The sequence below is a fragment of the Castor canadensis genome, chromosome 2 (assembly GCF_047511655.1).
Source record: "Castor canadensis chromosome 2, mCasCan1.hap1v2, whole genome shotgun sequence".
NCBI lineage: Eukaryota > Metazoa > Chordata > Mammalia > Rodentia > Castoridae > Castor > Castor canadensis.
The window spans coordinates 36,168,891-36,196,758 of NC_133387.1; the positions used below are offsets into that span (position 1 = coordinate 36,168,891).

At 38.7% G+C, this 27,868-nt stretch overlaps 1 protein-coding gene across 2 annotated transcripts in view; it reads left to right on the forward strand.

Annotated features, from left to right (window-relative positions):
• Positions 1–27,868, forward strand: part of Wnt2 (Wnt family member 2) — a 43,636-nt gene that overhangs the window by 8,196 nt on the left and 7,572 nt on the right. The window contains exons 3-5 of one of the 2 annotated variants that reach the window (XM_074064487.1): positions 387–664; positions 17,819–18,083; positions 24,719–24,789. In XM_074064487.1, coding sequence (XP_073920588.1) covers positions 387–664; positions 17,819–18,083; positions 24,719–24,747 — 572 coding nt within the window. In that variant the 3' untranslated portion in view covers positions 24,748–24,789. The remainder of the gene's footprint in view (positions 1–386; positions 665–17,818; positions 18,084–24,718; positions 24,790–27,868) is intronic. The other variant, XM_020160810.2, reaches the window with a different exon arrangement.

Genomic DNA, 27,868 nt, shown 5'->3' on the forward strand with positions numbered 1-27,868 from the left:
TTAGACTGTATTTTATGGGTGAAGAGACTAAGATGAGAGATGCCACACTCTGCTCTTCTAGGATAATCTAGAGTTCTGTGTTTAATACAGAGCATGCACTCATATGAGACTCATTGGAACCAGGAATCATCTTTATGTTTTATAGTCTGTATTTGACAAGAGTTGCTCAACAGATATTAAACTGACAGAAATCTACATTAGGGGTTGACAATTCATATTAAAGAAAGAACCTTGGCTTTAAAAAGAATCTTTCCAGAATGCTAGTACCATTTTTGTCAGTGGCAAAGGATATTTAGAGGCAGATCAAGTTATTAAACAGCCACTATGTGAAACTTACTCAGAACAACACTCCAAGACCACTTTTAAGAAAAGCATTTTTGTTTCAGGTAGTCGGGAATCTGCCTTTGTTTACGCCATCTCCTCAGCTGGAGTTGTATTTGCCATCACCAGGGCCTGTAGCCAAGGAGAATTAAAATCCTGTTCCTGTGATCCAAAGAAGAAGGGAACCGCCAAAGACAGCAAGGGCACCTTCGACTGGGGTGGCTGCAGTGATAACATTGACTATGGGATCAAATTCGCCCGCGCGTTCGTAGATGCCAAAGAACGGAAAGGGAAAGATGCCAGAGCCCTGATGAATCTTCACAACAACAGAGCCGGCAGGAAGGTATGGAAATGCAACCGTGCTCATTTTGAAGACTGTGTGGCCTTATGACTCACTCAGGCAGAGCTTATCTTAATCTTTCCTAGAGTCGATAAATGCTGTGTAGTCACAACTTCCCACTGCCCCCCAGCTCAGAGCTGTTTGTTCTAAAGAATACCACCGACTGGGTTGAAAGATCCCCACCCATGCTCCACCTTCCTTCCCACAGCTGAGCTCAAGGAGTCCACCCATTGCTTTTGGCATTGTAGTCAGTCAAGTGTTTTATGGTCCCTCTGGATACTGTATTGTCTGGGCAGGAGATATAATCTGTGAGTTAGGATAGTTCTTCATCCCACACAGCAATGGTACTTTAAATGCTTGTATCTAAGGAATATCAAGACTCAGAACATCTTCTCCCAAACTTTTCATGAAAGCAGCTCATCAGGCATAGTTTTTTCCTTCTGGATTCAGGAATGTTGTCTTTTGGAGCCAGACCCAGTTCCAACCATAAAACCCCTATCTGTGGTTTCTGGTGTTGGATAAGTAAGAGGATCAGGGCAAGACATGGCCCCTCACCCCTTTGCCCGGATGAACCTCCTGTGCTATGGGTATCTGGTCAGTAGTCACTCTCAAACACCCTTTTGTTAGATGAGGAAACTGAGACCCCAAGGTGCGCAAAGTAAGTCAGTAGAAAAATCAGGACTGCAACTCGGGTTTCAACTCCTAGTCCAGATGTGCTTCACCCTAGGAATAAACCATTTCAATACTAATGTTCAGGTTCACTGGTGACCTAGGCCTTTCTAGCTGGCGACTTGACAAGAATGACAAGAGAATCTGAATGCTGCTATTTATGTCTTTGTGTGGAAAGCATAAACCGGCTGACCTAAACAAATATTTGGTCAGAACCATTATAGGATAATCTCATTGCCAGTGGAAACAGATAACCATGATTTGTTTTTTATCAACACAATATAAGAGGGCAACTTAAATAGGAGAAGGAATAGAAAGAACACCAAACTGTTTAGATGAAATCCTTTTACTAGGCTCCTGGAGAGAATAAATCTCACTTAAAGGAAGTTAGAAGGAAAGAACTCTTGCTTAGCACATGGAATAAGATGAGTGTGACCTGAACTGTTTACAAATAGTACCTTTCTTGAACTTTAAAAATCAACATTCTTTATTTTCATTAAATTTATGAACTTATAGTGACTACTGCCAAGAATATAGACTGTGGTTGTGCAATCCTACAACTATTGGTAATTGCTGTTTGTGCAGTGATTTAGATGAAAAGAATTTACATTGACCTTTGTTTTGACATTGATAGTACACATAGAAGTTATAAAATGTGGTGTCTTTGATAGGAGTGTGCTGCTTAATTATTCAAACAGGATATGTAGTTAGATTTCTTATTTGGAAAGATAAAGGCATATGTTCTTACACTGTATCCAAAAGAATGTTAACTTGTCACAATAAATGTTAATTTTGTGCAATAGGATATTAGATTTTGAATATTTCAGCTCTTCAAAACAATAGATCTTAGCTATTATATTCTAGGTCCTGTATAAACACAAATTTTAATGTAAATCACATGATTGCTCACTGTGTAGAGGTGAACAGCTGTCAGGCTTCAGATATTCTCCTGCCTGCTCTGCAAAACTTAGGAGGCTACTTTTGATTGGAATAAAAGTGCACACACTGACTTTTTAAAATGTGGCTTTAATTAATGGTGGGTGGGCAGACTTTTTCAAGGAGATGCATGATGTCAGTGAATATGAACTTTAATGAGAGTAAATGTATTGAGATAAACATGCGTCTCTAATTCTCTTCTTGCGGTCATTAGACCCCCAGTCCTTACTCCCCCTTTCTACCAGCAGAAGGTCTGTGAAATCAGAATGAGAACAGGCTGGGCTCATGTTTGAAGGAAGGCCTCCTGAGCTAAGCCTCTAACTGGCCTGGCTCTAGAAAGCCCCAGTTTTCTAGTACTGATGGCAACCTCAATGTATTTTTTTTCTTTTTTGTACTTTTTAGTATTTTATAAATTGCCTGATATAAACATCTTCTACTTTTAAAACTTGGAGTTAATGATGGTGAGGGAAGTCTAACCTACTACAAGATTGTTCTGTTTAGCCAGTGCTAAAAAGTGAGAATTCAACACTGCCATTCACGTGAGGCCTTAATTCCCCCCAATATTTGAACAGTTTACTTCATTTATTATAGCAGCTATTTAGAGCATTGTCATATGACTCTGTTTTGTAATATCATTTAAATCCTTTGTGCCATACTATCATTTGTTTTTATCACATTTCAACAGACTTTATAACAATAGTTTTTCTTTCATATTCTCTTGTGTCTTATCTTTGATGGAGTCTAGTTTTCTACTTTCAAATAGAACTAAAAACATCAGTCTACCTGGTTTGAAAACATTTCTTCAAGAAGGAAATGCCACACCCTCCCCCCCAGCTGTTCTTTATAGGTCTAAAGAAGCCAGGCTATGAGAACTTGCAAGTTATATTAAAATATGTTTAGGTAAATGACAAGCAAGGCAAAGGGCTTTTAAATCAGTCACTCTTTCCTTTAAGAAGAAATCACAATCTATTTAAACTTTCCCAAGTTTAAATATCCATGTATCCAAAATAACCCATGTGTCCAATCAAATACTCCCCCTTCACTCACTCTAGAAATTTCCATAACAATAAGAGAATTCCACAAATTCAAAAGGTGTCTCTTTATGTACTAAAAACAAAAAAAATGAAATTTGAGATCAAACCCACCTTGGTATAATCTTGCAACTCCAGTGGCTTTGCTTACTGAGTTTCTATTTTCCTCAGATATAATATGAAAAGGTGATATGTGGTTCTTTAAGGAAACAAGTGTAAGGCAAGTATTATAGACCATGTGTGTGTGTGTGTGTGTGTGGGTGCTCAGTAAAAGTTAGTTCCTTCCCCATTAGTGAAATGAAGATTGTTTGTAACTCAAATAAGAGAACTCAGCACAAACCAATATGAATTGTTATGATTCAACTGATGTTACATTATCCACAGATTCATCTTCTGTGTACTCTAATGCACTAATAAAAAGAGGCAGATAGCATTTTCTAATTTATAAAGTATAGCCAAATGTTTCATAAAAGCATATTCCCCAAATCTCTATAGGAATAAAAACTAGCATTAATAGTTCTAAGTTTATGATGAGAAACTGGGCCTCAGAAATGAAGTGACTAATCTGGGGTCATATAATTGTGAAATGCTGAGCTTGGGGGTTCCAACCCAGTTTTGTGTGCCTGTTAGGCATATGTCTGTTTTTACATCAGCTCTGCTTTTGAAGATCTAGGAAAAGAAAACAGTATTTCTCTCTCTCTCTCTCTCTCTCTCTCTCTCTATATATATATATATATATATATACATATACATATAATATATACATATACATATATGTTTATTTATTTATTTAAAGGGAATAATAAGAAGAAATAGCTGTGGCTGCCCATGAAAGGAGTTTTACTGATGACATTTTTCCCTTTGTGTATCTACACCTAAAAATCTTTCTACAATGAATGTGCATTAGTTTCTAACAGTAGGGAAAAAGCTGTTCTAAACATTGAAAACGAGATTGCTCTTCCTGGTGAGCACACCTTAAGCAACTTGACATTATTATTATTATTATTATTATTATTATTATTTCAGTGTGGGGATTGAACCCAGAGCTCTATTACTTGAGTTATGCCCCTAGTCCTTTTATTTGTATGTTGCTTTTGAAATGGGGATCTCACTAACTTTGCCCAGACTGGCCTCAAACTCACAATTCTCCTGCCTCCATCCCTCAAGTAACTGGGATTACAGGCGCATAATGCAGCCTGCCCAACGTGGTCATATTTGAAAGACTCACAAAACTTCAACTAATGATACTGCCAGTTTGAGAGCACTATGCATTGTTGGACTAAATTTGGTTCAGCGGAGAATTTATTAAGGAATTACCTGAGGAAAGACACCATTTTGGGTGCTTAGTAAGGTATGAGGAAAAATAAGAGAAAATAGCCCCTGACCACAGAAACTTTTAGTCAGGAGACAAGGGCAATGTAAGCTGTGCTAAGTGGCATCATAGCAAAATCACATAAAAAGCTAGTCAGGTGAAGAGATAAAGCCTGTAACACAAAAGAACTTTTTCTCCAGTGTCTGAGCTGGAGAAAAAGATTTCCTATGGCTTGGACTGGGAATTGCTTTTCAGGATGTAGGGAATCTAAGATAAAAAGATATCAGAGCAGAAAGCATTTCATGAGGCCAAGGACAGACCAGGGATCTAAAGTGGAGTTGGAGACTGAGAGTTAACAGGAGCTAATCTTGGCCAAGGAAACTGATCTTGGCTAATCTGGAAAGTCTCAAATACCATGTGGAGATATTTGGATCCCACCAGGAAGGCACTGAAAAGTGGGGGAGAAATCTAAATACTTAACCTTTGATTTTTATGCATTTGTTAATTTCTCTTGACTCCACTTTGAAAGGGTTATGAATATAAAGTTCAAGTAGTATATCTGAATAAATGATTTCTAAAATATATTTATTAGGTAAATTGTGAGATTTCTACCTCCCTGAGTTTCATTTTCAGCCCTAAATATGAATATAAGGACTAATATACTAAAGCATCCTGATGTTTACTCATTATAAGAAAATTAGCATCTGGCAACTATGTTGATACTGGTATTTTTAAGATAATAGTTAATGTTATGATTGACTACTATACTCATTGGGAGTTCTTAGCTATGGATGGCATCCATACTAGGGTAGGATGGAAGGCTCTAGAATTAGAAAACTGGCTCTATTATTGAGTGTACCCTTGGAAAGGTTACCTAACTAGATTTGCCATGTAAAATAAAATGCACACTCATATGCACCAGATTTTAAACAAACCTAAGAGCTAGGTACCATTATTATCCACATTTTGCATATGAGGAGACAGGGTCTAATAGCATAGCCAGAATTATCACATTAAATAATTTGCTAATTGAAATTATCCCCAACTTCACCGGATGCCCTGTATTTTATAAGGGAGGAACTCCTAGGATGAGGGGCTCCAGAGTTTCTTGTTGCATCTTCCATCCTAACAAGCAACACCCAAGGTCAGTACAGTGATCACCAGGGCCCCTGAGTGTGACACACGGGATGCTGGACCAAAACAGATACTTCCAAGTTCCATCTACAGGAAATGCCTCCAGAGTAAACAGAAAATAGATACTGTACATGATGTAAGCACAGTCTTAACAGGCAAGGAAATCTAAGTTCCAATAAAGACTTCAAAGAGTAGATCCCTTGATACCATTTATAATAAATAATAAACAAAAAAAAAGGATGTGACATCAGAGAACTGGAATATGATTTAAAAAGAAATTACACTCTTTAAAAATAAGAAATAACCATAGGAAAGAAAAATGTTAAACCCAAACTGCAGTAAAGAGCCATATTTCATTCTCCTCCCCTTCATCCCAACCCTCCAATAATCTCAAGCATCTTTATGGGGTACACATTTCCTTTGTTCATAAAATTAAATTCATTTTGCAAAATAATGTCAGTTCTACCTGTTTCACCTCTGCCTTCTTGAACCCAAAACTAGCATGTTTTGATGTTATGCATCTTTATATATAATATGAATAAAAAAACCAACCAGAATCAAAGCCCCCAAACAGGGAATAACTCTTAACAAAATTGTTACAGTTCCATGTGATGTTCAACTATTAGTGGGAAATGTTTCTCAGACCTGCCTCATTAGTCAATTAGAATTATTATAGACATGGTTAGTCTATGATAATGTTCTTGAGAGCCACAAATATAAATTCCACACCTTATATTTTCTAGTTAAGCAAGCCCACCCACAATCACTGTTTTTAAAGGATGACGGGGCTCAAGAAATCACAATGCCTTATTGAAGTTAATAAATGTTTTGTATAAGCAAATCAACTGTACAGTTTGCTAATAAATATTCCTTTCTCCCTAGTTCCAGAGCATGTATGGTTGAAAGGTATAAATTGGTCCAATTTTCCATAACTTCTATCTTTCTTAGAGATGTAGACCTGTCAAATGGATTTAATTGTTAATAAATATTCTTGGCTTTAAGCCAGCATCTGAAAATTAAATAATATGTTTTTAATGTGTGTTTCCCTCAGGAAAATGGATATAGGAGCAGAAATAGTGTAGCTGTTTTGCAGAACACCTTGTCTAAATGGTGAAATACTAACACTTTTTCAAATACTCAAGTTTAACTAAATAATGTGGCTTACGAACAGCATATAAAGACCTAAAACAAATTCTAAATAGGATTTCTAAGGCAAAGTCAGTTGTTACATTGGCAAATATTTCACACAGTATAAAGTGGAAAGCCTTTTTTATGATTGGAAAAGAATTAATATGACACAATTCAGGGTTTAAACTAGCAAAATGCAGGTACCTACAAGAAAAAAAAAATCTCATGTTCTCTAAGGAAGTCTTATGAAGAAACCCTCAGGGTGCCTTGGGCTCAGTTTTCAGAAAAGCTGACTTAAGAAACCACAATTTTATTCTCCATAGGAAAAGTTTGTCTTTATAACTGGCAAAATAATTCTTTTTAGACTATAATTACATATGCAAACATTAAGTGTAAAAACTTGTAGGACTCACTGAATCTGGAGAACATGAACCCTGAGGGTTGGCAAACCCCAGTATGAGAAACACTAGCAAGTGAGTTAATGCAAAGACCCTGGTTTGGACAGGCTTGGGTAGCATGCTGCCTGCCAAGAGACCCACTTCTGTGTGTTTCTATACCCTCATCTATAAAATGGGAATAATAATATACCTTATGTGCTGTGTGGATTAAATCAAATGGTGAATAAGAAGTGCTTAGTATAGCTTGACATATAGTAAGAACCTAATGAATGTTACACCTCATTCTTATCCTTTGACAACAAGTGGGGCAGAGACATAGAAAATGAAATTGTTCCACATAATGCATGTGTATTTTTCCATAATTCTCCCCTCCCAAACACTCAGAACTCTGTCTCTGTGGTTTAGAATGCTAATATCTAGAACTTCTTTTTTAAAAAAACCCTATGATGTGACCTTCAGAGTTTTCATAAACCTCTTAAAATGTTATGTGTATTTGTGCTTACATGTTTTATATATACATAAACATACACATATACTGTATGTTATATGTGTATATATAATTTATAGATGTATTTATTTGGTATATACATACTATATATACATATGTATTTATTTATTTGTTTATAGTTTGTGTTTTTTAGGAGATAATTTCATTGTGAAAATTTCATAGATGCATATAGTGTACATTGAACAAGCTCACCCTCTCCATTTTATTCTCTTGCCCACCTACACCTTTTTTTAAACAGTATTTGGTGGGTTTTATTGTGCTATCTTCATATGTATATAATATACTTTAAATCTCTTCACCCACAGTATCCTCTCTTTTACCTCTCCCCACCAACACTGATTGCCCCCCAACAGTCCCTCTTTTACACTCATGTCCCATTATTACTGTTGTTATTATTTCTTTTTCTTTTAGATTCTACATACAAGTGAAAACATGGGATATTTGGCTTTTTGAGCTTGACTTATTTCACTCAATATGATAATCTTTAGTTCTATCAATTTTCCTGCAAATGGCATAATTTCATTCTTCTTTGTGGCTGAATAATACTCCATCACATATATAAACCACATTTTCTTCATCCTCAGGTTGTTGTGCACCTAGACCAATTCCACAGCTTGGCAATTGTGATTAGTGCTGTGATAAACATGGGTGTACAGGTATCTCTCTTGTGTGTTGATTTACACTCCTTCAGTGTATGTTCAAGAGAGGTATAGCAGGGTCAGAAGGTCTATTTTTAGCTATTTAATGAACCTCCTTCAGAGAGGTTGCAAAGAGCAAGCATCAAACTAAAAAGCTTCTGCTCAAAGGAATCAATTACCAGAATGAAGAGATAGTGAACAAGAATAGAGAACTTTTTACCAGCTAAATACCAAAAATCAAGTAATCCAGTTAATAAATGGGCAAATAAATTGAACAGATAGTTTTCCAAAGAAGAAGTACAAATAGCTAACAAATACATGAAGAACTGTTCAACAGCCTTAGTCACAAAGGAAATGCAAATCAAAACCACCCTGAGATTTTATCTCGCACCAGTCAGAATGGCTGTCATCAAGAAAATTAACAATGAATGCTGATGAGGATGTGGGAAAATAGAAATTCTTGAAGGAGAAGAAGAAGAATGCTGCAAAATGTTTGTTAACTAGCCGGGTGCTGGTGACTCAAGGCTGTAATCCTGGCTACTCAGAGCCAGGGAAAACAGTTTGCAAGACCCTGTCATGAAAAAAGAACCCATCATAAAAAAGGGCTGATAGAGTTGGCTTAAGGTGTAGGCCTGAATTCAAGCCCCAGTATCACAAAAAGAAAAAAAAAATGTGTTAACTAAAACTAGAAATGGCTTCTGCAAGTCAAAAAGCTTATTTATGCTCAAAATGAAAGATTTAGGGGCCACATAAAAAGATGCTGAGTAAGATTTTCGTACTGAAGCAATTATGAGCCCACTGAAGAGTTTTTGTTGTGAAAAGTTATAGATCAAGGGCTGGCTGAGCGGCTCAAGTGATAGGGGAACGCCTAGTGAGTGCAAGGCTCTGACTTCAACTCCCAGTACTCCCCTTCCTCCACAGAAGAAAGAAAATTTATACATTACACTCAAGATGGTTTCTGTGCAGCTAAGCACCAAAGAGTACTACTGTTCTTACAAGTTACCAAATTCATCTGTCATTCTTAAAGTAGTCATAGCAAATGAGCAAGTACGTCCTGACAGGATGCCACAGGGTGAAAATTAGATGGGATTCAGGCAAATAGTGAAGGAGGATAGGTTGATTAAGAATTGTGCTGGTCAACTTGGTGATCTAAAGAGCCATGAGGACTGCGTGATTGAGAAGAGAACGCTGAAAATGATTTTTGTTGTGTGTGTAGAACTGGGGTTTGAACTCAGGGTCTTTGGAGGTGCTTTACCGCTTGAACCAAGCCCCCAGCCCTTTTTGACTTTAGTTGTTTTTCAGATAGTGTCTAGAGATTTTGCCTGAGCAGACCTAAACTGATGATCTCTGACCTATACCTCCTGAATAGCTGGGATTATACACATGTACCATCATGTCCAGCCCTAAAAGTGGAATCTTGACAGCAACCTGCTTTAAGTCTCAAAGGAGGAAGCAGAACAAGAAAGCTTTCAGGCAAGATTTCAAGAGATGATGTAGACACCAAGATCTATGTGCAGTGGGCAACACCTTATGGTTCTGAATAAACTTTTCAGTCTCACACCAGGGAAAGCACCATAATTGATCTTTTTTCATGTTCTTTCTCTTTTTGTTGTAAAAACAGTACTTGAACAATAGAAAAAGTAAAAAAAAAATGATAGTGGTGAAATGTATATGATAAAATGGCAAAGGTATCTCCCCTCACAATCTTCATCTTCTAGAACATTCCAAAGTGCCTACTGAGTAAGGCTATGGGCAAGGCATATGTAGTTTCACCTCTTCCTTCAAACTTCATTAAAATGGTAAAAGGAAAATCAAAATAGCTTAGACCAACAACAAAGAATCATCAAAGAATTGAAAGAACTCAACATATTTCTGCAGAGTGGAAAGCAAATGGAGACACTGTAATTGCTAAGAAGGCTGGAGAAGCCAAAATCTAGAAGTGTAAGAGAAGATGGCAGCTAAAAATCAGATGGGACAACAGGCAATATGGAGACCAAGATGCCCCGAGAAAATTTCAGGTATAGAAAGCATAGGAGAGAAGCAGAGGCTTGAAAATTGGGATTAACTGAAAAATCCAGATAGAATCAGGAACCCCTCCCCTCCCTTTTACCCATGAATAAAACTCCTAGATGTCTGGCATTTTTACCTCCCAGGTTTTCTAGATTTTAAAAATCCCCAGCATTATAGCCAGTGTCCTACTCATTCTCTGGAAAGCAAACTTTTCCAGAACCACAAGTCCCAGCTACATAATCAGAGCTCCTAATTCCTTTCTACCACCTCATTCTTAAATATGAAAATATAGTCCAAGGATTCTCATGTGATTAAATGCAGAAGCATGAATGAAAAAGTCCAAAATTTGCAGAAAAAAATGACCCCCACAGAAAAAGCAGCAATTTTAGTATGAGAATTTTTAAAAATCCTAATTAGTCTCCTCACAGAGATTCAAGAAGATACTGCTACCCATAAACAAAGAATGGAGGCCTTGAAATAGTGACAACTAGAAGACAAGAAAGAACTTGGAAGAGAAAGCCAACAAAACCTCCCAAAAGCAGAACAAAAAGCTCAAAAGATTAATGGAGTTTAAGGAGGTCCACAAACAACATCCTCTTTTCTCACTTAAGTTTGAAACCAGGTACAAAAAGGGCAGATGGGTGGAGTAAACACTTCAGTTCCACTATTGAAAAGGACTGCACAGAGGATGGAACTGGGAAACACAGTGCTTCCTGGAAGATGACTCATGTAGCCTTTAGCAGTCTGGGTATTAGAGACCCTTCAGGGGGCCCTGACTGGTTGGTGGGAGCTGATCATAACTCATCTTCTCCACAGGCTGGCAGATCCCCAAAGAGAAGGAACCTAAGCCCACAAGGCCTACTCCTTCCTCTAAACTCACCAGCTGGACAAGTAACTTCTCTGGGGAGAAATGAGTAAAGGGTGGAGAGAGCCAGAAATGTAATTCTGATGTAATTTCTTCCTCAAGAAGCCAGGAAGAAAGTACTAAAAAAATATGAGAGAAAATATAAGAGACATAGAGGATCAATTTCTGATGGTTTGGCTATCAATTAGTTAGAATGTCATAAAGAAAGACTAAAAAAAGCAAGGGGAGGCAAATATTAAAGAGAACTTCTCAATGTTGAAGAATCTGAGAGTCAAGATTGAAAGAACCTGATAAATGTTAGGCAGGATTAATGAGAAAAAAGTTCCTGAGGTATGATATTTCAGAACGCTACGAATAAGAGAAAGTCTAGAAGCTTTCACAGAGGAAAAAATACAAAGTGAAACGAGAGCAAAACCAAATCCATTTTTAAAGAATTAGCCAAATGTCACATCTCCTATCACAAAACTAGAGACTAAAAGCCTGCAGCTTTATACCTTTAAAGTTTTGAGGGGAAATTATTTTCATGCAGAATTCTATACCCAGCCAAGCTATTAATCAAGTGTGAAGGCTGAATGAAGACATCGTAGACATGCAAGAATTCAGAAAATGTATCCTCCGTGCACCTTGAAGGAATTACTCAAGAATGTACTGCAGCCAACAGAAAGAATAAACCAAAAAAGGGAAAACATGCCATTGGCGGGGAGAGTGTCCAGCGTAGGAGGGGCATGATGCTGGCTCTAGACTGTGGGCCAGTCCAGGCTGAAACAAGATGAAGAACTTGGAGCCCCCAGAAAATGAGGAGAGGTGAGAAGATAGGTGGAATGACTGGGAAGATGGAAAACACAAGATTATAGTCAATGCAGTTGGTAGCAAGTAAAAGGAGAAAACTTCCAAACATCACTCCAAGAACATCTCTCATTGACAGAGAGCTTGCCTTATGAGATCAAAGATAATAAAATGCAGCCCTGACACAATACCTTCCTTAGCTGTACAGCTAACAATGCAGCTACTCCTTACTGTCTGTGGTAGATGACTCCGGGATCCCCTGTGGATACTCAAATCCAAGGATGCTCAACTCTCTTATGTAAAATGGTATAGTATTTTCATATCCTAGACAGCTTCCCATAGACTTCAAATCATCTCTAGATTACTTATAATATGTAATACAGTGTAACTGATGTATAAACAGTTGTTATACTGTATTGAATTGATTAGGGAATGGCAAGAGAAAGCCCATAACATGTTCAGTATAGACACAACTCTCATAGGTCTCACTACATAGTACCCCAACAAGTGTGTGTGAACAACGCTCAGGCAGCAAGTGCTGGAGAGACAGAGGATGTGTGAAATGGTGGAAGCTATAACAGGGCACGTCTACACGTCACTTCGTCTGAGTGGATTCAGCACAGTGCTCACATTTTCCAATTCAAGTTTTGCTTCTGTGAATTTTTTCCCTTGAATACTTTCAGTGCACAGTTGATTGAACCCAGGGATACAGAGAGCCTACTTTATTACAGAGCTATGATTGTTTTCAGTTTTTAGGATCAACACCTACATATAACATAGATTTAACTATAGTTACAAAATATAGGCCTTCTACTTTGGTTCCTCATTCTTTTGTCATCCAAATAAGATGTCTTCAGCCTTTCTGTCAGTGGCTGTGCATGGTGAAGACCCCATCTCCACACATTGTGTGTCTGGAGACTGCAGGAGAGTCGCACCACTCATGATGTTCCTCTGCTGTGGCCTACTGACACAACCCATTGGCACTTGGGTTTTACCCCACCAGCTACCACCTGCTCCCCAAAGTAGCAGTAGCAGAGATTACCTGTGGCAAATTTGTCTTGGAAATTCAGACATTTTGGAGGCATAGGGTAAGAAATGACTCTTAATTCAATAACCAGTTTTCCCTGTTCTTAGAAATGTAATGTCAGCCCTTGCCATTTCTCTAGCCCTCCATAGGCCCCAGACTCCTGCCATGAAGCAAGGTTTCTTACTTTCTCTCCTACAGTCCCAGGTTTGGATGCCATGCTCAATCCTTCTGTATATTAGAATCACCTGAGGAATTGTAAGTACTGTCAAGGCCTGCCCACAACCCCCAGGGCTCTGATTTATTCCATCCTGGAGGGCTGGAAGTGATCCGCAGGTGACTTTAACGTGCAGCCAGCAATGAGAACCACTGCCCTGCTCTCTCCAGTTGCCAAGGAACAATCCTCAAATTCCTGTAACTTCACTGTGCAGAGTAGCTTGACTCTTTTTGTTTTCCCCTCTCTTTCCAGCCATGTAAACCCTCAGTCTGCAGCCAGAGTGTAAAAGAATATTTTTCCCTTCCTCCTTTGTGTGGTCATACATATGCAGATCTTTAAAAATATAACATTTATATTGATGTACATTTTGTTTTTATCACTTGACTTCCTTTCATGCATAGAAGACTGCAGTACTCAAAAACCCATAATACTCCATTATTAAGCGTATGTCATAATTCATCATTTTCCTCTGCAATTTGGGTTTCTTCTCCTAATGATAATAATGTGCAATGCTATGCACATATTTCCAGAGTGGAATCATAGGTCAAAGGATATGTGCGTTTAAAATTTGGACAGGTATTGCAAAAACACTCTCCATGTAAGTGCTAAATCTCCATCAGTTTGCTACAGCATCTCTTTCCCCAGACTCTTCCCAACTCCAGATTTTATCAGTCTTTGTTACTATTTGCTAATTTGATAGTGGTCCCACATTGTTCTAGTTTGCATTTCTACGATTACTGGTAAAGTTGAACATACTTTGTATTTCATCTTTGAATTACCTATTTAATAAATTTGTATAACTATTAGTTTGGAAAATGCAATTCAGTTTCTCCTATTTTTCTCTCCTCTCTAACCCCATTTTAACAGAATGATAATTATTCAATCAATTCTTGATTTTTCCTGAGAAGGGAAAGAAACAGTATATATCATCAAAATTTCAGAAAAATCACAATGTGATTTATATTAAGATTTTACATGTATATTTAGAAAGGCCACAGATCTGGGAGTCAAGTATATCTGATTCACATCCTAGTTCTGCCTCTGTCTATGAGGGCGACCAGGGGTTATTCTTTCCTCATTGAGTCCTGGGTTTTCATAACTGTCAAATGGGAATAATAACCTGCTTTGCCTGATTGTATAAAAACCATAGGACACAAAGCCTGGCACACAGTTAAGTACTCAACAAATGGTTGCTATTGTTAATGATGCTATTATAACATTAGAATATTAGAATTCAATATTTGTTGAACTAGGAATCCTCACTATGAGGTCTTTTGCTTCACTTTTATCTCAAGGAGGCTACTGCAAAAACCAGCATCAAGAGATAGAGAAAATACTTATCTCTTCATGTGTCTTTTAAAGAGTAAAGAAAACTTGCTTACAAGTCCTCTGACAGATTTCTTCTAACATCATATTGGCCCAAATTGAATCATCACATTCTCGTACTGAGAAAAATCAGCAGCAGGAGACTGAAATGACTATTCTTGGTTTAGGCCAACCTGAGATCAGAGGGGTCTAAGTCACCTCGGAAGCACATGACTCCCCAGCACTTGAACAAAACCGTGAGCCAGGAAGGGAGGAAATGGTGGTTGCACAAATGCTCAGCAGTGCCTGGCACCATGACGTGGGTTTGTAAGAATTTGTAAGGTATATTTTTAAGATACAAATTTAAATGAACATGTAAATTTTCTGTTAGCCTTTGAAAGTATCAGCTTTGAAATTTGCCACCTGAAAACTTACAAAGTTTTCATTACAAAGGCAGGGCAGTAATATTTTCTGTCATTTGTAGAACTAGTAGTGTGACTGATGAATAAGCTAAGTAAGTTAGTTCTCAAGCACTTAGGATGGAATGGGTTTGTGTGGTGCTTTCCTGGGTCTTGGGAGGGAAACTTCTAGACAGGGAGGGCTGCATAGAGCAGAGCAGCAAGCTACAAGGGTACTCCTAGGGTTGTGTCTTGTGGCAGAAGCCTGCCATCTGGGTCATTCAGTGAGTCTCATACCAAATGCCCAGAATGCAAAGATACAGGATGTTGGGCATATGGTAGAGGGTAATTCCAGAGGGGAAGTTCAGTCTAAGACAGCCTAATATAGAGTTCTCCCTGTCATAGCGAGAAAGACAGATCTCAAGTATAACATGGGAATAGTCTTCTATGAAGGGCAAAGTGAGAAACACCTTCTGAATATCAATGCCCCATATGAGAAAACTGTGAATGAATTCACCGAATAAATAACCTAGAGCCACTATGATGTTTGCTTCTTGTTGCTCGAATACTTTTGACACATTTCCAGATCACCAAATAAACTAGGACTGACTTTCTGGAATGAAGAGCATCTCTGCACACCTCATTCTATTGTAGCCTTAGTCAGAAAGTCAGATTATGGAAGAGGTCAAATCCTAGAGTGATATTTTCAAGGATAAGGCCACTGGGGAGGACCATGCATGTGCATGCGTGGGGCGGGGACTTAGAAAAATGGGTAAGCTTGTGAGCTGCATGGAACTCTATGCAGGCAACATACTGGAGCTTACCTACCCACATCTACATCCCACACCCGGTCATTCTATCAGGATCTTGGAGAGAGGAGGGCAGGGGTAAAGCTTGCACTTCAAAGTTCTTAGAAATAGTTATCCTAAGAAGTTTGTTCTGAATAGCACTTTGGAGAATGTCATCAGGACAATTCACTGCCCCATTTGCCTTTACTCTTACTCCAGATACCCTCTGACCTGGGGACACAAATTGATGGATAAGCAGGTTCCTTCTCCATGATATCACTGAGCAACAACCAAAGCCATGGTCTGGTGAGACGTCTAGGGCTATGGTCTCCCCAAAACCCTTCTTTGCATCTCATGGCTTTGGTTGTCCAATGGTCACTGCCCCGAATCATTAGTATAATATTAAAGGATCTTTTACTATTAGAATAACTTGGGAAACATGAATTGAACAAGAGATTAATTGTTGGGGAGAAAAAGTAACAATTGTTGAAGTACAGTCTCCTTTAAAAAAGGGAAGAAAGGGAGATTTTTAGTCAGAAAGCATGCTGGCAGAAAACATTTTGAAGAGCTCCACATATCTGCCTATGCTGTGAGTCCAGAAGACTTAAGAATCTAGATTTGCATCAGCCAGTTCACACTGGGGCCCTGGCACTTAGGCAAGTCCCTCTCCCTTTCTGATCTTTGATTTCTTATCTGTAAAGTGGGAAGAGCATTAGCTCAGGGATGTTGTGTGGACCATAATTACTATTCACTCTCCACTTAGGCCAGCCATGGGACAGTGGGCCAGCTCAAGATAACTCTTACCAAGTGACTCTGGGAGGGTGCTGCTCTGATGGCTCATCCCAAAATCAAATCAGAAACTACCCTAGATAATTCTGGGGCCTTCCTGCCCCTCCCCTTTCCATAGCTCTCACGTCCATAGAGAGGGGTCTCCATGTTGGAAGCCAGCCAAGATGGGCTTGTCCCAGTTTTCTTTGCTTCCTCTCTAAAAGAACAGAGCAAGCTCAGTTGGATCATCTCAGGTGCATGCCTTGGCCAGAGTTGAGGGATAATCTCCCAAATTTAATGTTAGTCTCAGTACAGGCTGGCTCTGTCCCTTACTGGTTGTTAGTCCTTTGGGCAAGAGAGTTTATCTTAAAGACATGCTCCTCAGCTGCAAAATAAAAATTGTCTGATTAGACTGTAGTGATGCTTAAGGTCATTGAGATAGAATGTACATTGTTGACACATGCCCAGAATACAGAAAGCACTGCATAAAGAGTAACAATTGCTGTTATTGGGTTATTGAAAGATGAAGACTTAGCAATTACTTTTTAATCTAATTTGAGTACAGGCTAGGCATCCTTCATCTGAAAATTTGAAACCCAAAATGCCCCAAGATCTAAAACATTTTGTTCACCAGTGTGCTGCCATAAGTGAATATTCTCTACCTGGGCACCTGTGACAGGTTTCAGTCAAAACAAGCATACTGAAATACTGTATAAAGTTACCTCCACTCTCCATGCAGAAGGAATATCTGAAATAAAGGAAATTCACATTTGGACTTGGGTCCCATCTCCAAGGTATCTCATTACAAATATACAAATATTCCAAAATTTTTTTTGAAAATCCAAGATCCAAAATACTTATGGTCCCAGGCATTTTAGATAAGGGATATTCAACCTGTAATAGTATACATTTTAAAAATAAAAAATATATATTTATTAATAATGACTCTAATTGATTCCCTCACTCTTTAAACTAGCCATTTATTGTGTTAAATAGTGAGCATTTGTTACACCAGTAATCCATGGGGTTCACAGATAGGTTCTTCCTCTCCACTCTCTACTTACTGCTGCAGTGTGACTAAAGTGACCAACAAGTGACAAGGGATACTTCAACCAGTCCTTAGCCCCAGGATTTAGCATCCTCAGAGTTACTTCCTGATGGCTCAGAGATAGGGACAGTTGCAGCACCAGTCACACGCTTGAGGCCCCTCCTCACTGAATTTGCCCCTGTCTCTTCTGGCAGGCTGTGAAGCGGTTCTTGAAACAAGAGTGCAAGTGTCATGGTGTGAGTGGCTCATGTACTCTGAGGACATGCTGGCTGGCCATGGCTGACTTCAGAAAAACGGGCGACTATCTCTGGAGGAAGTACAACGGGGCCATCCAAGTGGTCATGAACCAGGATGGCACTGGTTTCACTGTGGCTAATAAGAGGTTTAAGAAGCCGACGAAAAATGACCTTGTGTATTTTGAGAATTCTCCAGACTACTGTATCAGGGACCGAGAGGCAGGTAAGTTCAAAAGACTTCTTTCTACAGTCAATACTGCACAATTTAAATGAGTTTCTGTATATTCAGCTGGCCATTTTTGTAAGTGTGGTCTGCTGCCTTCAGGTTCCAGGCTCATGTTCTTCATCATTCACATCAAACCACACAGGAAACTCTCCAAGCATCTGGAGAAACAGGTTGATAATGTGTAAATTCTGGAGAAATGGGGACCAACAAGAATGTACCTGGCAAAAAGTCAAAATATGCAGATTAGCAAAATTCTTCCTCCTGGTAAAATTCCAGTTAGTGGACAGATGTGCACTCTGTGTAGCAGTCCTGTATCTTTCCTGTGATCCTGAGGCTGGGAGATGAACATCTTTGTGATGCATCTTCCCCTCTGACAAATGCCACCTGTGACCATGGAAAGGGGCCCAGGACTTGAGGTTCAGTCTCTTCTGAAATATGCCCTCCTTCACATTCTCTTGTTCTTTTCAATATGCTTACAAGTTGCCAAACAGTAAAAAAGCAAAATTTTATCCCCACTGTCTTGGCCATTGGTGAGCAGTACATAAGAGGTGTGTGTAAGAGACACCTCATTTATTAAAGCCACACCCTTCCCTCATACCTTCTCCATCTTCAACTCACTCAAAGAATGACTCCATTAGCCTCAACGTGGCAGCTGTTTCCACCTGGCTGGTTTTATAGATGTGTGTTCTCCACCTGTTACCCCTCCTGCTCAACACTGAACTCCAGGCTTACAAAGACTCTAGTGCAAAATAAGAATGAGTCAAATAAGTCTAAATCGATAGGAGATGGTGGAAGCCCGCACCCCACTTTGGCTCAACTCAATTTCTTGGCAGAAAGCAATGGAATTTACTATCAGAAAAAAATCCTCTAATTTAAATCTGAGTTTTGTTTCTCATTTCAAAATACTTACAAAGGAACAGTGAAACAGTGCAGATGTAGCCAGCTGCTAACATGAGATTAACTGATAGGCAAGATCACCAGGGATGTCACAAGAAGGCCCCAGCCTCTTTCTTGCCTTTGAGTGGCTGAATTTCCTTCATGGTTTGTTGAGCTAGCTCTGTGCAGCAGGTTTATACATGCAGCCTATGGATTAAGGACTTCTGAGTGCAAGGATCAGGTGCTGTCTGTCTACATTCCTGACGTACTTTGGGACCGCTGGCAAGTCATCCTACCTGTCAAGCCAAAGTTTCCAGTGAATTCTGTGTTTTGATCCAGAATTTTCTCAGACATCTGGCTCCCCTTCTGCCACTAGCTAGATGTTTAATCTCAGCCTCCTCACACAAGACACAGAGATGCTATCATCTTGGTCACTTTAGGTCCTATTTGTATCCTGATCACTGGCCTAAGCCCAGTGCACACATGGTCTTGCTGAATTGTGGAGCAGCCATATGACATCAGTACATTGGAACTAGTTAATGGAAAAAAAGAAAAAAGGATAAGAGGAAGGCTGCTCCTAAATGATCAACAATAACCAAAAACCAAATTCACATCTTACTTTTTGAAGTAAGATAAGCAGCCCTAGATATCACTATCCACATTGCACAGATAAGTGAATGACCTGCTCACAATCTCATGGGTAGGAGGGGACAGATGTCTGACCCCATGTCCTGTGCTTTGACCCTGAAACTACATATTTGCCCCACCTATCCTCCTAGCATGGATATGGAAAGACTTTGTAAAGCATAACCCTCATGCTTCCCAGCACATCTTTTCTGGCTCTTGGAACTGAAGCAGATTACACAGTGAAGTTGTCCCATAGATATTCAGGGATATAAGGACCATACTTTCTTTTTTTCCCACAGAGGAGATTCTAAATATAGTTCCTACTGACTCTTTATTTAATTTTTTCTTTTTTTCCTGCTGCTTCTTTAAAGTTACTAAATTACTTTTGCATACTTTGCTCTTCCTATTCTCTGTATTGGAATGAAATTCTGTTTCTTGATCCTAAAATAGCAAACATCTCTGCAGTACCCACCACATGCCAGGGCTCAGTCTATATGCCCTCGCTGACCTTCATGGAAAGTGTAAGGTGAAAATGTTATTATACCATTTTATGAGAGAAGAAACTGAACCTTGGAGAAATGAAGGATTTTGCCCAACAACTCACAGTTGGTAAGAGGCAAAGCAGGACTGTCTGTCTGCCTGTCCTTTTGACCAATTTTCTGTGCCTCTAGCTATTCTACTTAAAGGGCTGGCTTTCTGAAGAAGCTATGTAGTTTATTTACTCTTTTATTTCTATACTATCTTAGATATGATTTAGCTTATCTAAGTTAAAAGGACATGAAGTTTTTAGTTCTTAATCAGTGCTGATGAACTGAACTGCCTCCTCCTCTTTCCCCTTCTTCTTCCTTTTTCTGCTCCACCTCCATTTTCTATATATTTCCAATATATTGGATCATAGTTCAGTAGATAATCTAGATTCCTAGATTATTTGTAACTTATTTGAACTATACATAATTGACAACCTTTAGCAGAGCCTAAGAATATGCCAAAGTCCATCTTGTTAAATGTCCATCTTGTTTATTATTCATTTTTGGAGTCGTGGACAAGTAGACACGGATATGAGATGCCAAAAAGTCTGCTTCAGCCCGTCCATCTGCTGGGGCTCTTCTTTTTAGTTGTGTGACTAATGGGCTTCTAAAGATGAGGCTTCCACTTGACTGTGATAAACTTCTGAGGTATGTGTTCTACCAATTGATCAAAACAGTCATAGAGGCTTCTGAATATAGAGTCATCCTGAAGTAGCCTTTAATTTCCGTTTGTGGAAGAAGAGAGAAGTGACAGAGAATTATCAGACTTGCAAGAAGGGAGGCTTCCTGCCTCTAAATCACAGTGGATGTGTTGGGTCAGTCTATACTAAGAACCACCCAGTATGTGCCTGCAACTGAGTGCACACAAGGGACACTGCCCCTGCACTAGAATCACCCTACCTCAGGAAGAGACATACACAAAATGGCTTACCAGTATGGGTAGCCAGGCTCCAAAAGAGGTCCAAACTTTGCAGTGAAATAGTTATATACAACTTCTTTCATTTTCTTTTCTTTTAATTTCCTCTATTAAAATTCATATTTGCCCTTCCCTATATTTTATCTGGTACAACCCAGTCAGGCTAGTTGTAGTCATTGTTTTGTTTTGTTTTGCTTTTGTTTTTCTTGTCCTTCACTTTTTAAGTGACTATTGATTATTCAAGAGGGTTTTGCCTTGGCATTTCAGACATGTGTATATCGTGCTTTACTCTGATTAACCCCCTCTATTACTGTTTCTCTTCTGCCCTGCTCCCCTATTATTCAACAGCTTACAGTGTATTGTGTCACATTGTCTTCATGCGCAAATGCAAATGCTTTTGTTTTTAAATCGTGCACATTCAGTATTGAACTAACTGGGTACCTCCTACTTTATAGAACGAGAAAAGCAATAGAGGTGAGCAGTGGGAATATTGACAGTACTAGGTATTTGGAACTGACTAGCTTTACTCTTGCTAGTCAGCCACTGCTTCCTGTTCAAAGCAACTCATGGTGAGAAGTGATTTGGTTTATTTTGTCAATTAGGTTTGTGCATTGGATGAAGTCTAGGTCTAATCCATTGTTCTCCATAGTGGGGGCATCCTTAGAGAGTTGGTGAATCAAAACGTTAAGCAGCTGTTCCTAAGATTCTATATGCTTTCCAAACTTAAGCACATCAAAGTTTGAAAATTCAATGATTTAGGTAGTCCATAATTTACCCTAAATTTTAGGGAAGGAGAAATCCAGGGAGACATTCTTTTGTCTTGGAGTCCTTGATCTCTTACAAAGAGGGAACATGTTTTTCTTTATTTGAAATGTACTAAATAAATGTTACCCCCAAAATTATCCCTGCTCTGAATGGCCAAGTGCAAAAGGATGGTTCTTTTGCATTAGGCCCTCCATCTTCAGAAATCCTCTTTTATTGCAAGTAACTTGTTAAAATGATTTCAACCATCAACGCTTTCAGTGGAAATAGCTTGACAGGTTACCAAATGAACCCTCTGGTGAAGTCCTGAAACAATGAACTGTGACAAGAAGAGTCTCACAGTGCAAATGCTGGGGAATTGTGATGGGGATAGATCTCACTGGGGATGGATCCTGTTTTGGGGATGGATGAACACGGTTGAGTTCCTGCTCAGAGTTAGGCCTGTGCCACACATCTTAATGTACATTCCCTGACTCTTGGCAACAATCTCCTTCAGTTCCAGAGCAGGAAAATAAGATTCTAAAAAAGTTACTTAACTTGCCCAAGGTTGCATGGTCTGTAAGTGGCAAACAAACAAATAAATTAAAAAAAATTTAAATCCATACTTTTCTCAATATATCAATTATCTCCTGAAATTTGGGTGGTGAAAGGATAGGTCCTGTAATAAAAAGGCAATATAAAGGCATGGAACTTTAATGGGGTGAGAGGCTTACGAAGTAAGAAAGTCAAAAGTGATCAGAATTAAGCACCATGTACCTCGAACCCTTTTCAGTTCCAACCCCTTCAAGTTTTTAAGACTTTGTCTTTAATTATTCCTTAGAAATTGTAAGAAAAAACTTAAAGAAGATGTTATGGCAACAATAACAAGTAATTTTACCTTAGTTTTCAATGGAGGAAAGCAAGTGTTCTGATATAATACAAATATAAATATTTCTCATGCAGCTATAAATATTCCCCATGTAGCTCAGATTTAAAGAGTAGGAACACCATGTGATGTACATGTGACATATTGCGGGCCAAGTTGGAGACCACACCTTGGAGGCTGGGCTTTCTTGGATGAGTACTCCATGGCTCTGCAGTTATCTCCTCTGGTTATTGCCCCAGGCATCTGTAAACCAAAGAAGCCCTTCAGTTGGACATAGGTGCATCTCTAACTGAGGAATATTGCTGTCCTCTGGCCTGCACCTTAATCACAGGCCACTTTCACTGGTTTTGATGTAAAACCCTGACCTGGGCCAAAGGTCACCCTAAGGTTTCCTCTCCAACTGTAAGAATCAAGCAACCCTCTACTTCTTCTCCAGTCAAGTTCAAAAACAAATGGAGTTCACCATTTGTCTAATGTGTTGCCTGCTAAAAACCCAGTATCTGGCAGACAGCTGCAGACTGTGAGTGATGTCAGCTTTCAGGTGTCACTTTTTCCCCCTACATAAATTATATTTGGCAAACAGAACTCAGAACCCACGAGAACCCAGTTACAATCATGGTGTTCAGAGATTAGTGGTCTATAAATGCCTCAGTGTTGTGGCTTGGTTTACTAATGCTGCTGAGTCCCATGAGATGATTAAAAACAAAGCAACAACATTTAGCCAATGGGTGGACCACTGGCATATTAGTATCTATCTATCCATCTATCTATTTGGATACTAATGTGTGTATCTAATACTAATATTAGTATCTATATATAGATACTAACAGATATTGTTGGATAGTAATAGGTAATAATAATAGTAATAGATCCTAGTAGATACTATTGGTATCCATTAGATACCAATATTAGTATATATTTATGTAATCACTAATATTTAAAATTTGTATCAGTATATCCTAGAACCCTCAGTTCTTCACTGGACAAATACTTATTGAGATCCTTCTATGTGACAGGCACATAAGCCTGGGAATGCAAAGATAAGGAACACAGACTCAGTCATTGCCCTCATGGCTTCATCTACATCATGGCCCTTGCAGAGAATCTAGGCAGTAGCTCAGCAATGGCACACAGTCTGGGTGATAGGGAACCACACACTTGGACAGGAAAGGGTGTTTCTTAGGTTTTGGTCTTTGCTCCATTACATCGTACAAGGTCTTATGTTTCTCATTTTAACAACATAAGAAACCAGTTATTCATCCTCTCTGATTTGAGACTTATAAAAATTAATGAATTGATACATAAAAAGTGCTAAGAGAGCTAAACCAGAAGAGAACTGTGTGAAAATGTTTTGATGAAGTTTACAAATCATCATTTTCACAGGTAATTTTTATGTTGCATAATTAATACTAATTACTATGCAGTAAGCCCTTTTTTCGGACTCTTAAGCATATAATACAACTACCCTTCCTCTCCTTAAAACACTCTATTGTTTTGTTTGTTTGAGATAGGGTCTTGCTATATACCTCAAACTCTCAATCCTTCTGCCTCAGCCTCCCTGAGTGCTGGGATTATAGATGTGTACCACCACGACCAGCTAACTATTCTGTCTCCTTGACATCTATAACACACAGGCTCCTGAACTGCTTTGTTCCCTACTAGATGGTCTTCCTCAATTTCAGCAACTAGTTTCTTCCCTTATACTTGTAAATTTTGCAGATTTTTCAGAACTCCATCTGAATGCTCTTTTCCTTCTCTGAACTTTCTTCCTGCTTTGGTCTTCTCCATTTCATTGGCTTTAAATGCTCTCCCTATCCTCATCTCTGTCCTCGAACCTCACCTGTGTCCAATTCCCTGCTTGACCGCTTCACTCAGGCTTCTCATATTAAATCAACTGGCTTATGTTCAAAATTGAACTCCTGATTTGACCTACTCTAGAAACTTGTTTTCCCCAGTCTTCCCCTTCTCAGAAAACGGCACTACCATCCACTGTGGTGATCAAACCATAAACCTGCAAGTCATTTGTTGCACTGTTCTTTCTCTTGCCTCCATCACCCAGGTTTATCATCAGGACCTCTTCAAATGTAGGAAGGACCTGTCTGCTTCTCCATCTTCACTGCCCTCCCTGAGGTACAAACACAGCTCTTTTCACTCATTCATAACATGTGCCATAGTGTTTGATTTGTTGCCCGTGTGCCCACTGAACTCTGCTGAGGCAGAAACTCTGCCTTGTTCATTTTATCACCAGTACCTAGAATATGTGCATGAGTTGAATTGAATTGAATGGCAAATTATAAATGTAAAATATATTTATTAAATAGCTGAATTTTTAGGTATGGTGTTGCTTCATAAATCCAAGGTAGCTTGGTTTTTTTGCAGGAAACTACTAAGCACATCTCTTATCACCTATGAAAATTCCCATTTAAGCTTAAGTGTTAAATGCAATGTTTCCTCACATTCAAGTGCATTGGTAGAGCATTTACAGAGCTTCAGATGTTGCTTACAGACCATCTCCCTGATTGAGATAAAAGTTTCAAATAAATGCAGCAGTAGACATGTCTATTGCTTTTAGCTGCCACCAGTGACTCAGTTCTTTAACTTCTCATTTACTACTATCTGTGGGACTGCTGAGTAGTTCATCTGATTTCACTGTTGATGTAAACAATTTTTTTTATTTCCAGTGCTATTTTATGTTATACATATGATCAATAAATCTGTGTTATCTTTAAAAATAAACTTAGTAGAATTACTATATTTTAGGATATACTAAAACACCCAATTTGAATTAATAGACAGTGACAATCAGGTTAAATTTATGAAAATTGAAATACTTAAAAAAATTTTTAATACTATTTTTTAAAAAGAAAAATTTATTTTAAAAAAACAAAGAAATGTTCATTTTCTTAGTTCCAAAGCTTTGACATAATTTAAACTACTAACATAATTTACTAATGAGAGATATGGTGGCCTCTTTTGGGGGGAAGTAGAATAGAAATACCTCATTTCTCATTACCATATTAATGTGTTCCAAACAAATGGATCACATTAAAGTGTTTTAAAATAATGAATTTTATTACTTCATTTAAGCTTTCTCCATGAAATCCATTTTGTAATGGTAAAATCTCTTCTTTAAACGTATGCAAATTACACATTTGTAGGGAAAGAGCCCTGCATTGTGGGTTAGGAGACTTTGGTGTTACAAACTGCTGTTGCTGTTTCTGTAGATTAATAACTTGGTAGCCATGGGCAAATTAACTTCTGTGTCTCTTAGGATATGGTGCTTTATCTAGTCGTTTGTATGGTCCATATAATTCAGGCACTGAATTTGGTTATTACAGAACCTTAACATGATGCCACAAATTCCCTTAAGTCATTGTGAATTTCTATCATTTAAACCTGTGTCACAGTTCTTGCATGTGTTCTGTATATACAAAGTGAGATCATGTGAAGAGACAAGATTCCACTGCTTTGCTCCCACATGTGCCTAAGGACTGGGCAGCACTGCCTGGAGAAGGATGCCTTCATTAGACAAGGGGAGGGCTGCTCTTAGATTTTAAGAAATTGTTTTTAATTTGATAAATCAGTGTGTGTCAACCACCTGAACACTCTTAAGTACACAGAAGAAAGGATAGACCTAACCCCTGTCCTTGGGAAAACAAGGTACATGAGAAATGAACAAACATTTCAAATCAGTACATGAGCCTAATCATGTGCATTACTATAGGTCAGGGAACCTACAGCAGACCAGGGATGGGGGCTAGCTCTATGTAGGGTGCTCACATGGACCACAATCTTGAAGGATGGGAAGACTTTCCATGGAAAGGAGGAAGAGGAAAGTCAGTGTAGCAGAAGAGAGTAACTCTTAAGGACAATAGTCTTCATGACTATGACATCAGGAGGATCGGGAGGTCACTTCAGTGGTGTGAGGAAATGGCCTGTTTAAGGGACCCAGATAGAGGGAAGAGAAATAACTTTGGGCAGAGTAGGTAGGCCAGATATGGAAAGCCTTGCAGAATCTAACCAAGACAATGTTAATTCTGTTATATGATTTGCGAATTTAATGGACTATAACTTTCCTATGCCAAACTTTTCCAAGCTAGGAAAATGAATAAAATCATCTGAGAGAAGTGCAGATATTATCTTTAAGTAGCATTAGTTTTGAAATCCTTAATGTGAGGAAGGGGTTAGATGAATGTGAGGTCTCTACCATTTGCTCTGTAACATTGTTTTGTTCCCTCAATAAATCTGTGTCATTAATGACAACATGTAAGTCAAACAGAGGAGAAACAGTATATTGGATGACAGGCTTAAGTGAATCTTGCTCTATGCCCTAATGGTCAACATCTGGGCCTCTGTCAGCCTGAGTTTCCGAAGACAGAGGCAGAAGAGAGAGAGAGAGAGAGAGAGAGAGAGAATGAGAGAGAATGTGAGCGTCCTTCCTCTATATCCCAGAGGTATGGGTCTGGGAACTATTAACCAAAGCCCTCTGTTCCTCCTCTGCTGTCAGGAAGATGCATGTTGGTGGAGACAGAAATGTTTTTATGCTGGGAACCCTGGCTCCATTATTAATTTCATAGCTCTGGGGCTAGGACGCTCCATGCTTTAAGTTCCTCAGCATTGCCCCACCAAAGTATGATATGTGGTCCCAAAAATACATTATTTAGAAATTCCATTTCTTTGTCTTCTTTTTCCAGTGCATGTGTGAGCTCTTGTGGGAATTAGGATGAGGACATACCATAAAGGAAGGAAAAAGTTACATGTGGCTCAAAGCAACACCTTCCCATGGCACAGGCATTGTCCAATCTCATAGGCTCTGACTGAGTCTTTTGTATGAATGCTGAGTTTAGGCAGCCCATCTCAACAATTTTTTAGGTAACACAATACCCTGTGCCTGCGGATTGAGCTCTGTCCTCAGGCTGGCTATACATCTGAACATACTTCACAACCAAATCAAAGGGAAGTCAGAGAAATGAGCTTCCAATTTGTTACTTTCCTGTTCCATGAACTGCATAAATCAAAGTGCAATAAGAGATAACATTAAAAAGGAATTTGATTTTGTAAAATAAACATGTTAAACGTGAAGCATCCAGATGCATGTTTATCCTTTTAAGATGTTGAGTTGGGAGACTCAAATGATATGACCATTAGTTGAGACTATTTTTTAAATGTCTTCTTTGAAGTATTTTTAAAGCCACCACAAATGCTTTTG